Below are 14206 nucleotides of genomic sequence, written 5' to 3' on the forward strand. Positions count from 1 at the left end.
TTCCAAACAAAGTTTGTTCTTAACTTTCTCATCCACCAACTGCATTTCCCAATTTCCATACTAACCTTCCATTATAGTCACCATCTCCCTTTTTCAGGGAATGGTGGGAATGGGCTATCATTGCTACATGGCCTCTTGCTCACTCTAGTCTACTGATTAACTCTCTGACCAGCCCTTACTGTTTAGTTCTTTTCATAGAAAGGCAAGCTAATGGTCAGCTTGTACCACAAAACATTGACATAAACACTTGAGCTAAAAGGGACACTGAAAACCATTTAGTCCAACAACCCAATCCATGAAGGAATACTCTATGAAACATCTTAAGCAGAAAAGAGATTAAATTTATATTTATGTTTAAATGCTTCCAGTAACTAATTTCATGACTTCACTTAATGTAAATGCTCTTTCAAGTAACAAGACTGTTGTATGAAAACTCTGCTTGTGTTCTTCATCAATGAGTACATGATTGTCTTCATGAAACAAGTCTGTTGCATCCTAAAACTTTGCTTTGGCACTTCTACGTGTGTGTGTGTGTGTGTGTGTGTGTGTGTGTGTGTGAATGAAAACCTAAAGTACAGCGAGGATAAAATTCAGGTTAGAATGAAAATTACAGAGTTTAGATTTCACAGTTCATCCTTCATTTTCTGTTCCTGTTAAGTCATAGAATAGATAAAAGATAGAAAAACACTTTCTTGCTATTTCAGATTCAAAACCAGCTTCTTAAAGTGAGGCCATTGTGTAGCAGAGCACATTTTCCCCAACACCAACACAATAATTCACTGGTTTAATAGTTTTAATGATTACTAAAACAGTAAAATATTGTGTTTCATGGATCTGCTAGATAACAGAGGGAATAGATCATATATCTGTTGTACTTTCTTCCTTTTCAGATTCTCTTTCTTTGGTAATAAGATTCTACATGCCATACAAGAGTGTCACAACGAGACAGCAGCTCCACTGTCTATTCTGGCAAATTCAGAAAGAGAATAACTTCCTTTGTTTTGTTTACAATGTACATTCTTTAATAAAAGGAAAACAAGCAAAATGATTTGTTAAACTACTATATAGAAAATAAACAACAAGGACCTACTGTATAACACAGGGAACTTATACCCAATATTTTGTAATAACCTATAAGGGAAAAGAATTTGAACAAGAACATATATATATATGTGTGTGTGTGTGTATGTGTGTGTGTGTGTGTATGTATATGAAATTGAATCACTTTGCTGTACACCAGAAACTAACACAACATTGTAAGTCAACTATACTTCAATTAAAAAAAATTTGTTAATCAAGAGACTTTTCAGTATTTGTCAGGCATTTTTTGTACAGTCAGTGGGTTATTTTGTTCCTGAAATTACTTTGACTGCAATAGCTCATTACAGTATACTCATATTTATATAAGAAGTCCCTCAGCTGTATATGTGTTAAATGGGATATAAGTAGATCTATCCATATGATAGATCTAGGAAATTGGGTTTTCTGGGATTATGTTTCTTTATTTTATTTGGCAATGTGCCTGGCAGTGAAGAGCTTTAAATTTGGCATCTGTCATTGCCTATTTTGGTCCAAATTATATGATGCTAAATACCATAAAGAATACTGCACAGGGGAAATCAGCAGTGGGTTATGAGAGTGGTAAACTTCATATTACCATGTGCTTGTGTCTGAATATTAGAACTGTTAGCCAGATGCTTCCTGTAGACTCCCAGAGAGGCAAGAAAGTGTGGTGCCCCTGGGATCCAGAGGCACTGATATGAGGTATTCAGAAGATACATGAATCATAGGGTATATTCATTTCATTTGGCTCCATGTGATTCCACTGACTTCACTGTGGGTAACCAGGTCTGCACCAGGACCCTTTCCCTTCTGCTCTCTGATGACTTCGAGGTGCTGCCCATCTAGACCAGGCCCTGCAGTAATTTCACACACTCCCCTAAGAAAGTCCTCAGGGGCTGTCATGTATTTTCATGTGCTTGCTCTATTATCCCTCCCTGCTTGAGTCTTATAGATAATTGATGACGCTTCAGTTAATCATCTTTCCCCCTCTTTTGTTCACCAGGTACCTCAGGCTTGAAGGGGCTCTTTTATTGAGAATCGATGTCTTCTCCTAGGTAATTGATCACTGTAGACCCAGGGACACACGACTCATCATCGAGGGAGGGTAATCATCATGAATAATCAAAAAGCTGTAGCTGTGCTACTGCAAGAGTGCAAGCAAGTGCTGGACCAGCTCTTGTTGGAGGCGTCAGATGTGTTAGAGGAGGACAAGAGGGAGGACCAGCGGTGCAGAGGTGAGGTCCTGATGGGAGGTGCTGGGGGAAATGGGGAGCAGCAGGTTTTCTCTCCTTTCCCCTGTCTGAACAACACATTCTCATCTCTGCCCTATTTTTCTTCTCTTGGCAGATGACCACAGAGAGATGAGTGGATTTCTAGGGCATGAATGGGACATGGGCTGTGGGTGGACGGGCAGGGGAGGAAGCCCACTTTGTTGCAGTGAATTGCTGTCAGTTCTAATTTTAAGCTTCAGTAAACATGAGGCCACAAGAAACAGTTTAGTTCAGGAAGAACAAAGGGTCCAAGTGGGCTGGTGCACGTAAATTTCAATTATTAAAAAATTGAAGCAACTTCTGAATGGTGGCACATACTTTTTTTTCAAACTAGGCTTTTGTGCCTCATCAGTTTCCATAGACTTCTACAGTTTCCACAAATATGTCATCTCATCAGTCCCATCTCTCTTTTTTGATCATCAGTACATTTTCTTATCTTGTATTTACATGCCATTTGTAAAATAAATCCACTCATACTGATAAATGCTTATTGCATCATTATCAGAGTTTAAGAATTTGGCTTTTTTGCTCATTCATAGTTTGTGCCGTTCATAGTTTTAGATGAGTCATTGTTTGGGAAGTTATAATCACAAAGTCTAGAAAGTTAAAGCATTTCTGATTTCTTCTTTAGCCAGTTTTGAAGAGGCAGCCTTCTTAGATTTCTTTTTAGCATTCAGATGAATTTCCCTTCATTTCTATCAGTGTGTCCCTTTTATGTGCTTTTAATATTTTTCTTTGTATTTTTAGTCATTTGCTATTCCTTACAGAAATAAGATCCCCATATAAAATGCACACTCCCCATCTCTTTTGTTGTTGTTGATTATGTAATGGGAAAAGGTTCTAGGAGAGTCTTTTTCCCACATTCTTGTATATAGGCACATATATTTTTATAAGAGAACTTTTAGGTGCCTTTAGAAGTCTAACTTTTTGTAACCTGTCATCCAGGCTCTTTTCCAGATAACATGCCCCATGTCCAGTTGTTGCACAGCCTTAGTGTTTTCTTTCTTTACTAGCCAGATACATCAGAGTCTAACTTCACTTGCTCCAGTGCTGGTCCTGGTTCTCCCCAGGGGCAGTGCGTTGTGTTCTGTTATTACTCCTGAAGTTTTTCTCTTCTCCTTTTACTACATCATGTCCTTTGTCTCTTCAGCCCAAATTCCTTTAAGCTTTGTGTTCTCCTTAGTGAAGACTCTGAGCCCTCATTCAGGAAGGATTTTCATTTTCTTTTTCTTCCCAAGTGCCACAGAATAGGAGAAATAATCAGTTTAGTTCCAGATAAGGCAAATCACGACTGCAAAATCACTCAATTAGCCATGGCCCTTCAGGTAAGCTGCTTGGGGAAGTAAGTGACCAGAGAGGCAGAGGAGGCTACTGCTCGGTCAGGGGCGGACTGCTGGGGTTGGCTGAATCCAGTAAACCAATGGCGGAGGAACCCTGTGCTGAGCCATTGACAAACTCAGCATTCGCCCATCGCCACTGCCTGTTGCGTGGTCCACCCGAGCGCCATCAGTGTGGTTGGACACAGTCTGAACACGGAGCCTGTCCCTCGGCAGGTGGTTTCTGAGCAGCTCTAGCTCACGGGTCGGGCTGCCACCACCACTGATGTCATCACCCGCATGTGCTCCCAGAGAAAGGCATTAGTACAGGGTCACTTAAGGCGACAGGGCCAGCCGGTAGACTCGAACACAAACACTGTGGGTTTTATTCTTTTCCCTCTTCCTCTCAACCCCATCCCTTTTCTTCAGAAATTGTCATAGTCAGCATGGGTGACTAGTCCTAGCAACTCTAACCCACTGGGATAGAGAAGGAACTGAAATCCAAAAAGAGATATATTTTTAAAACGTACTTCAGAGGCATCTTTTATTTCAGTATTCCCCAGTGGACTATCCACGTTCTGGCACGATCTGTAAGGAAACGGTGGTATGAGGAGGAAAAAAGGATTTGTGACAAATATATCATCAAGAAGAAATTTTGAAAATATTTAAAGCTATTCATTGCCAAAATGCAGTGAAATTCTGTGAATCCAGAAATCACATTTCTGTTGTCATTTAACTAATCCTTTGACTCCTGAGCTTGACACTCATGGACAGAGTATCCAAATAATTTATCAGAATTGAAGTACTTTTGAGAGTGAAAGAGCACTATTAATAAGTACACTATGATTACATAGGACTGTCCTAAGCAAACAGAACTGAATAGTCATCCTATTCATGACTATTTAGAAATATCATTTAAGAAATTTTCTCTATATGTATATTGGAAACATTTTCAGAGATTAAAATTATGTCAGTGGTGGTAAGAGGAGATTGTGACCACATAGGCTTCCAACCTTGTGGTTTTGCTTTCACTGGGGGAGTGCCATTGCACAGAGGGTGCTCAGTAGTTCTGGGTTACTGAATGGGGCAGGGGGTGGGGGGACAATGGTTTCAGTGTGATACTTGTAAGTTATCCTTAGTAGTCAGTCCAGATCGATCCTTCATTGACATAGCCCATGCATTATCCCCTCAATGCCAAGCAGTCCTTCCCCTCAGGAGACTTCCTTACATTTGTCCAGCTGGTGGCAAGGACTCAAGAAGACATCATGAACCAAGGCAGAGTTAGCTTTTCTTCCTTCTCTTCTTTTTTTTCACTCTCTTTGTCATATCTCTTTTGTCTTATTTAGCATGTCTCATGTAAACATGAGACTAATCTTTCTTTTAACCATCATGGTGTGATTTACAAAAGTGATAAGATGTGATGCCAGTTTTCAGGGAGCTGACAGTCCACAGTTCAATGAAAGGATAGATGTGGCTAGAGAACAGTGGGATGAACGCTGAAAGGAGCATGCACCTGTGGGTTTGGGAGCACTCATGAGGGACATCTCAATTCCACTGGGAGATCATGGCAGGGCTAATGAGAAGTGGCAGTGTTTGCGCTGAATGCTGAATGAAGTCAGTGGGCCTGAGCTTGGTCATGAGGCAATTGAGGGAGGGCAATGCAAACAGTGAGGACAGGATGTGCAAAAGTATTGGAGAATTTTGTGCAGAGCAATGGCCTGGTCCATCTTGTTTTTAGCAAAATGGATCAACAGTTTGGAAGATGAAATGGATGGGGAGAGATAGAAAACAATGATTCAGGAAAGAATTACTGATAATTAAAAGGAAGAAGTCGATTTTAGGATCCACAGAATTTGATAACCAATTAGATTCAGGGAGGAAGAGAGAACAAAAAGTCTAGACCAACTTCTGGGTTTCAGACTTGGGCGAGTCAGTGAATGATAGTAGCATTCATCAAAATAGAAAACAGAGAGGGAAATACAATATTTAGAAAAAAGGTGATGAGTTCAGTTTTAGATATGTTGAGTCTGAGATGTCTGCAAGACAAGCACCTGGAGATTTATAGCTGGCAGTCATATATACAAGTCCATGATACCTTATTCACAGCCCTGGAGGGGGGTCACATGTGCTGCAGAATTCAGAATTTTTTCAAATGTTAGAAAGGGAAGTATGGTGTATATACACTCCAGTAGAAGCTGGGGCAGCATCTACAGTCAAAAATTAAAATTTTCAGAACAAAATGTTGACTAATCTCACGATAACAAGATTATAAATAGCCTCTAGTCAATTCAAGTCTGGTTCAGGTGCCAAACTTAAAAAAAACCTTCTAGTTTGCAGAGCTTTTTGGGTTTCCCAAGTTTGGATAGGAGGTTGTTGACTTATATAATTAACTAGGTTTGATGTCTATTAAGAGATTAACTATATCTCCTAATGTGAAACAAGGCCATTTCATAATAAATTGATATGGGTTTTTTTGCATTCATTGTCTATATTCAAATGTAGTCCACAGGGAAAGTCTGAGGTGAGGTGAGGTCTTAGAGGAGAAAAAAGAGGTTGTACAGATTGATTCTCTGCATTACCCAGCTGCCACAAGCCCCAAATGCCATTCCATCTCAGTCCCGTTCTCATTTTACAGGAAAAATAATATTTCCTTCGTTCCTTTCTCTGATTCTTCATGCAGAGATAGTCACTGAAGTGCTTTACTTCCTGCTAAAACCTTTTTTAATGCCTGACTACCCCAATTTACCCGTAGGGCGAAGTAGACCAGGGCCACCCCTGACAGATAGCTTTTTGCTATTATTCTTTGAGTCAGAACCACCAGGTTAGGCCAGCCAGCAAGAGGTAGGAAAAATTTTTTTGCCACTGAGGTGCTTCATCATAACATTGGTAACTCAACAGCCTTTTCTTTGACTGCAATTTCCTTACCTGAACTCTGACCTTTGCAGCTTCACTCCCCAGCGAGTTAAGAACCCTGATCCAGGAGGCAAAGGAAATGAAGTGGCCCTTCGTGCCTGAAAAGTGGCAGTACAAACAAGCTGTGGGCCCAGAGGACAAAACAAACCTGCAGGATGTGATTGGCGCCGGGTTGGAGCAGTTACTGGTAGGAAGAGCCACACCACCTGTTCCTCTGACACCCCCAAGTGAGGCATTTAGCCTCTAAGTGGTCTAATAGATTAAATTTCTTTGAAGCATAAAACAGCCCCTACCCTTATGGTCGGCTCTGCCAGATTGACTAATGTGTGTGGGGGGAAGCTTTTTAAGAGGGTTTGCTTGCCCATAAGACCTTCTGTTGGAAAGGCAAATCAAGTACAAGTGAAGAAGTGTGGTCATGTCATGCTGAAATATTTGCATGACTTAAAAAAATATATATTCTTTTCTTTTAAGTCTTTATTGAATTTGTTGCAATATTGCTTCTGTTTTTTATGTTTTGGTTTTTTGGCTGCGAGGTATGTGGGATCTTAGCTCCCCGACCAGGGATTGAATCCTCACCCCCTGCATTGGAATGTGAAGTCTTAACCACTGGACTGCCAGGGAAGTCCCTATTTGCATATTCTTGGTGGGCCAGAAGCAGTAGTTTTGATTCCACCATGCCTCATAGCATTTTTATTTTGAAATACTACTTTCTCAAAGTTGGGTAGGTTAAAAAAATAAATTCACCACTATTTCATCCATGTGACTTGCTGTCTAAGCTACTGAGGTCTGGCATGTCCCTTCCCTGAGCCCTGCCTGGAATCCTGTTCACTCCCTTATCTCCTCATGATTCACACTGTTCAGGAAGTATCATGTCAAAGTCATTGGCATGCTTATTCCTCAACTCATTTATTGGAAACTAATCAAATGGGTACCTCTACCTCAGATAGGAGAGAGCCTCAAGAATAACACATGAGCTCAGATTTGAGCTCAGATTTCAGGCTTAGGTTCTGGGGATGCTACTAGGAGTGCCATTTTCCTTTCTGATAGTGTTTGGTTTTTTTTTTCCTACATTCTCTTAGATGATTATCAAAGAAGAGACTGTTAGCTTGTATTTTTTTTCTCACATAAAATATAGACGTTTGTCTGGAGACCAGGCATTACAAGCAATGATAATATTCCCAAAATTTTATTTTATTGGTCTACATGGGAATGTGTTTTGGGGTCATCCCAAAATAAATGTATAGATATAGACATTGTTTTTACCTATTAAAACAAAAATCCAGGGAAGATCCCCTAATCTATGTACACATAACAGCATTGTTGGAAACAATGACTCCAACAGTCATTACTGTGGTCCAGTCATTACTGTTACTGGAGGAACAGTAACTTCCCCCAAAAAAACTTTCCAGCCCTCCAAAAAACAAACACCCGAGGTTAAGCAGACTCAGGACTGCAAAGGAAAGTGAATACTTGGAACGAATTCAGTGGTGAACCAGGGGTTTTAAATAAGTGTGCTTGTTGTTAGTGGAGAAGTGGAATGGAACAAAAACTGTAGTGTGTATATCACTGTAGGGTTTACAAAATGCTTGCACATGCATCATGTCATTTAATTCTCAAAGTAGCCCTCCAGTGATTATTACCATTATCAAGCCCATTTTGCAGATGAGGAAATTAAGGTGCAGGGAGATTAACTTGCCTAGGGGAACAGACCAGTGAGTGGTGGAGCTGTGACTTAGCCCCTTCCTCCGTCCTGCTCCAGTTCTCCCTCTGGAAGCCTCAAGGAATGAACTTGACAGCACAGGTAGAAGTCCTGAAACTTGTTTACTCTAATGCAAGCTGTAGAGTAGAACTTTCTGCAATGTTGGAAATGTTCTATATCTCTGTTGCCCAATACATTTAGCCCCTGGCCACATGTGGCTCTTGAGCACCTGAAATGTGGCTCGAATGACTGAAGAACTGAATTTTTAGTTTTATTTAATTTTTAAAATGAACTCCTGTGTAAATAGCCACATGTGGCTAGGGCTACTGTTTAACTGGATAGTGCAGCTCTAAAGCAATGGTGCTTTAAGTTAGACCTCCCAACAACAGCACTAGCATCACGCAGAAACTGAGTCAGATTCCTGGGCCCTGCGCTAGTCTTACCAAATCAAAAACTCTGGGTGTGAGGGCCTAGCAGTCAACATTAGACAAGCCCTTCAGATGATTCTGTTGCATGTTAGAGTTTAAGAATGACTGCTGCAAAAAATAGGGTGGCGATTAATTGGGCAGCTCTAAGAATCAGTCCATTAGGCTGCTTTAGCCCATAATGTGTTTAACCTGGGAGCTCTTTGAACTCTGAGCATCATTTTCTTTAGATTACCCAGCAAGCTATAAATTAAAGGCAGACAGCCTGAACAGGAATGTGAGTGGAGAAGGGCTTGGAAAGCCCTATGTGATTCGGCCGGTGGCATATAAGAACTTTCTACGGCTTCCCCGGAAGGTAAGAGCAGGATAGCTTCACAGAGGGAGTGACCCCTGCTTTGGGGCTTAGAAAGTTCCTCTGAATTTCCAGCATAGGCTGAGAAGCTGAGATGCAGCACATCACTATAACCAGGGTTTTATTCCCTTCATTCCATGCACGCTTACCAGATCCCCCTTGCCGTATTCAAAGCTGGTGGTGACGTTGGCTGAAAAACTGAAAATGGTGTTTTAAAAACTTCCAGGTCTCGCTGCATTTGGGGTTAATGTGAGTTGAGAGACAAACGGCTCATAGTTGTTAGACTATTTCAGGAATCCATTCATTATTCCTTCTACTTTCCCTCTATATATTGCACGGATGTCACAATTGGGGGGAAGTAAAGGCATAGAGAATTTAAGAAGTTTGTGCCCCGCTCACAAGATCACTCAGGCGCAGCTCTAAGAATCAGTCCATTAGGCTGCTTTAGCCCATAATGTGTTTAACCTGGGAGCTTTTTGAACTCTGAGCATCATTTTCTTTCGCTTACCCAGCAAGCTATAAATTAAGCAACCACACCTCCTAAAGACTCTCAGGATGCTTTCTTATTGTGTCAGACCCCAAGTGCACAACTGCTAAACCACTCTGTTTTGTAAATACGGAGAACTATAGCACCCTGTGAACTCGGGCTACTATTAATATCTTAGTTTGTCAAAAGTATCTCGAGGAAATTCCATGATCCATGATTTGTTTTTGTCCCGTTATCCACTGGTTTCAATATTACACTTTACTGAAGCTGGACGACCATGTTATAATATAATTGTGAGATTCTGTTCTTACATAAAAAATAGTTAAAGGCTGCTGAGTTTGTCTTTTCAGTTATCTCTTCTTACCGTTTTTTTATAAATCTAAATTTCCGTGATTTTTTTTTACCTTGAAATGAATCCTTCCCATAAAAAGTTTCCCTTCCATTTTAAAAATTAGCATTACACTTGGAGTGTAAACGCTGTCTTTAAGTTAATTCCACAAATAACAGGGCAAAGTTAAGCATAGAATTGTGCTGAGCGCCTGAGTTAGTAAAATTAAGCGTCATTTCTAATGTTCCTCTCTTAGGCTTAACTTAATCAAGAAAAATCGTATGTGTTTTGTGCTCTCCTTTCTGTTCTCCACAGCCTCCCCTGTTTCCTCCCTCTCCTAAGTCCCCATCCCCCCAATCTTTTCTCCTTTGGTGTGTGGCCACAGACAGAAATTTATGGCAGGGGCCAACCTCCTTTACACTCCACACAAAGCTTGCTGACTTGAGAGAGTTTGTCTGCTCTCTCTCAGAAAAAACACCTGCAGCATGCTCCCCAAGAAACCTGGAGAGATGGGAGATTAATGTGGCTGTAATAGCTGGGCAGTGTTTTTGGTATTATGCCCTCTCCCCAGGTAGATGGGTCTTTTCTGAGATGATACCAATTATTTATTGCTGAAACATCTGTTGATAACTGCAGCTGCCCTTGCGAAACAAAGCATATCACGGGGTCACAGGCTATAGGGACCTAAAATCCTACCTCATGCTAGTTTTAGACTATTCAGCAACACCCTCAAGTCCATGGGTTACCGTCATCTTCAGTGTCTTATCGTGCCATAGAAAATACTTTGTAAACACTGCCCTGCCCTGCCCTACAAGCTTTGAAGTATTATTTCATCTTCATCGGTAATTTATATTCCAGTGCCATTGTACTGTGGGAAAAAGAGGGGGAACCTTTTTTGTTTTCCATTTAATTGTATATCGCCTGACACTTTGACCTGTATTATTAGTATTAGTCAGAAAAAGGATTTTCTCCCTCTCTTATTTAAAAATAAAATTTCAAGGGAAAGTAAGCGCTCCTTCAGCTCCTTTCACTCAAAACAATGTTTACACTCTGAGAGGGAAAGATGAAAAGCACAAGCAATTTTTTTCAACTGTCAGAGAAGGGCATTTCAGTTTTTGAAAGAGAACAGTAAGGCCCTTATAAATATCATTCAGCAAAACCTTTGATGGATTTTTCAAAAAGTATTGAAGGCTTTTAGCATTAGCTTCAGTTTAGCTTGGTTTGGGGAGGACAGAGCAGAGTTCTAACTAGTAAAACTGTCCTTGCTTGTGAGATGCCAGGACGCGAAGGCACTGGCCTCAATGTGATTTTCAACTTTCGTGATTTCTTCAGTGACTTTCACACTCCTGAAAAGGACAATTTCTACATGATTAAGAGAAAATATGAAAAGAAAACTTTTGAAAGGGAGATAAACGGCCTGTTTAGATTTGCGTGTCAGTGGCAGTTGGGAGCAGACAGGGCTGCAGGGCCAAGAATTGTTTCATAGACCAGGGTTTTGCGCATTCCCTGCAGAGTTGGGGGTCCTGATGCAGGGACTGGCCTCTTCCCAACCCTGCTTCTGTGTGGGGAGGGAACCTGGATTTAGTGTGGTACCTCTGTAAAGAGACACACCGTTTATAGGTTGGCTAACTACATACAATACAAGGAAATGAAGCAGGCTCACAATGAGGGTATTTTTTCCATTTCCTTTTCAACTTCACAACCATGAGGATGGACAACATGATAACCGTTACCCAACAGACTTTTAGGGAAATATCTGTGCTACCTTGCAGGGATTTGAAGAGAGACCAAAAAAATAACTGTTTTCTTATGCTCATATGGTTGAAAAACATTTGTGAATGAATCGAGTTTGATAAATTTAGCTTTCAGGATATTGTTTCTAATATGTCTCTTTAGATAATCTAGGTGCCTTTAAGTTGTTGATATTTGTAATTTTGAACTATTTAAAATATTAAAGCGTCAAGAATTAAAACATAAATAAATATGAATAAATGTAAGAATAGCTCATTACAAGACTGCAGGGAAATATTTTTAAATGTCTAGTATGGGGCTTCCCTCGTGGCGCAGTGGTTGAGAGTCCGCCTGCCGATGCAGGGGACGCGGGTTCGTGCCCCGGTCCGGGAGGATCCCACATGCCGCGGAGCGGCTGGGCCCGTGGCCCATGGCCGCTGGGCCTGCGCGTCTGGAGCCTGTGCTCCGCAACGGGAGACACCACAGCAGTGAGAGGCCCGCGTACAGCAAAAAAAAAAATGTCTAGTATGAGTAACCTGGAAGCAGAGAGGTAATAAAGAAGGGCCTTTAGCAAAAGATAACTAAAGTATGAATTTATTAGAAAATGAAATATGAGGTCGAAGAAAGATACGGGTATGAGGACAAAGTAAGGGGGTGAGATGCTATCCATGGGAACAATAAAATTTCCTCCATGAATAAGCTCTGGGTTAAAAGATGTTCTTAAAACTAATTTTAAGACCATTTATTTCAGGCACCAGTTTTCATATTAATAATAGAGAACTCAGAACAGTAATAGGTGCTTTTGGGGTTATGATTTGTTCAGCAACTTATTTTCTCAAATGAGATTTTCATCTTTAACTATGTCCTTTGGGGCTTTAATAACTGAAATCTTTTTCATCAGGATGCTAAAAGCAAAGTGAATATGAGCTGTATATTTATTCATTCATTCAGGAAAACTTTATTGAGTATTAACATGTGGCAGGCATTTGATATAGAGCACTGAGAGTAATGCAAGAGAAATAGAAGACCTAATTCATGTTCCAGAAAAACTACCGGAGTGAAGAGATAGGGCAACCCTTTGTCAAAGGCCTGCTTGTTGGAATGGTTCCTCCCATTTTTTAACCACCAAATGTGTGGCGGGTAGTCAATACATATTCTTCTAATTCCTACAGACTTAGCCATATGACCTGTCCTACCAGTGAAGAGTGATTAGAAGTGACAGAAGCTTTATAAGCCATTGCATAGTTCAGCAATTGGGTGCTTTCCTTTGCCTCATGAGAAAAAGAAGGGCTGCTCCCTCAGCCTGGATCCTGGAAAGGGCAAGATACATGGAGTAGAGTCTCCGAGTTGGAGACAGACTGCACCCAATGTGAAATATGAACAAACACCAAAAACTTTGTTGTTAAAGGCACTGAGATTTGGGGGGTATCACAGTTTAACCAAGTGTTATGGGTTGATTTGTTCCCCATCAAAATACCCTGATGTCCTAACTCTCAGTGCCTCAGAATGTGACTTTATTTGAAAATACTGCCATTGCAGATGGAATCAGTTAAGATGAGGTCATAGTGGCGTAGGGTGAGCCCTTAATCCAGTCTGACTGGTGTCCTTATAGGAAGACAGCCTTGTGAAAACAGAGACACAGAGAGAATGCCATGTGACGATGGAGGCAGAGGTTGGAGTTATGCAGCTACAGGTCAAGGAATGCCACGGATTTCTGGCAACACTAGAAGCTAAGAGAAAGGCAAGGAACCTTAGAGAGAGCATGACCCTACTGACACTTTGATTTCAGACTTGTGGCCTCCAGAACTTTGAAACAACACATCTTTATGTTTTAAGCCACCTCGTTTGTGGTACTTTGTTATGTCACCCACAGGAAACTAGCACACCAAGTGAAAGCTGGCTATGCACATGTAGAATATAATGAAACAAGAAAGCTTTCAAATGACTTCAAGATTCTTAGCATGTGGTCCTCTGCCCCCATAGGGAGGAAGGCAAAATAAACCACAGTCCAGTCAAGAACAGAATTTGTTCCAGAGAACATTTCAACAAAAGTAGTGTCTACAAGGGAAAAAATGTAGGTTCTGGTATCTAGTATCTGTATTATTTCATCCCTAAACATGACTGGAGAAAACATATCACTCTTCCTACTTCATGCCGTTTTGAGCTGTAATACAGCAGCCCACTAAACATCTCCATTTGGATGTCCCAGATGGCTCAAGTCCAAGAGGTCGAAACCTGAACTCCTCATCTCCCAGCTCCTTCTCCCTCCTCCAACTACGTTTTATCCTCCTCCAGTGGTCACGTACCATTAAATGGTACAATGAACCACCCAGTCACCCCGGTCAAGCCCTAGGAATCTCCTGTAACTCTTATCTCCCCCTCAACCCTCATTTCTTATTGGTTATCAAATCCTAATTTTCCTCTTAAATATCTCCCAAATGCATCTTCTTCAACCCTAGTGCAGCTATACTAGTTCAGCCCCTATTATCTCTTTAGACCATATCCAACCCTCTCCCTATTTCTAATCATGTCCCATGTGTCATAAGGATAGTAAGGTTATACTGCAGGAAAAAACCCAAACAACTCCAAAATCTTAGGGGTTTAAAGCAATAAAGATTTATT

General features: G+C 40.9%; 1 protein-coding gene across 6 annotated transcripts in view; it reads left to right on the forward strand.

The window, feature by feature from the left end:
• The window catches only part of ALPK1 (alpha kinase 1), a 151851-nt gene that overhangs the window by 70117 nt on the left and 67528 nt on the right, over positions 1-14206 (forward strand). For 4 of the 6 annotated variants that reach the window (XM_060012894.1, XM_060012896.1, XM_060012898.1 and 1 more), the window contains exons 3-4: positions 2066-2297; positions 6595-6749. In XM_060012894.1, the coding sequence (XP_059868877.1) occupies positions 2177-2297; positions 6595-6749 (276 nt within the window). In that variant the 5' untranslated portion in view covers positions 2066-2176. Of the gene's footprint in view, positions 1-2065; positions 2298-6594; positions 6750-14206 lie in introns of those variants that run through there. The other 2 variants (XM_069540702.1, XM_060012899.1) reach the window with 2 other exon arrangements.

This window comes from Delphinus delphis, chromosome 5 (assembly GCF_949987515.2).
Source record: "Delphinus delphis chromosome 5, mDelDel1.2, whole genome shotgun sequence".
Lineage (NCBI taxonomy): Eukaryota > Metazoa > Chordata > Mammalia > Artiodactyla > Delphinidae > Delphinus > Delphinus delphis.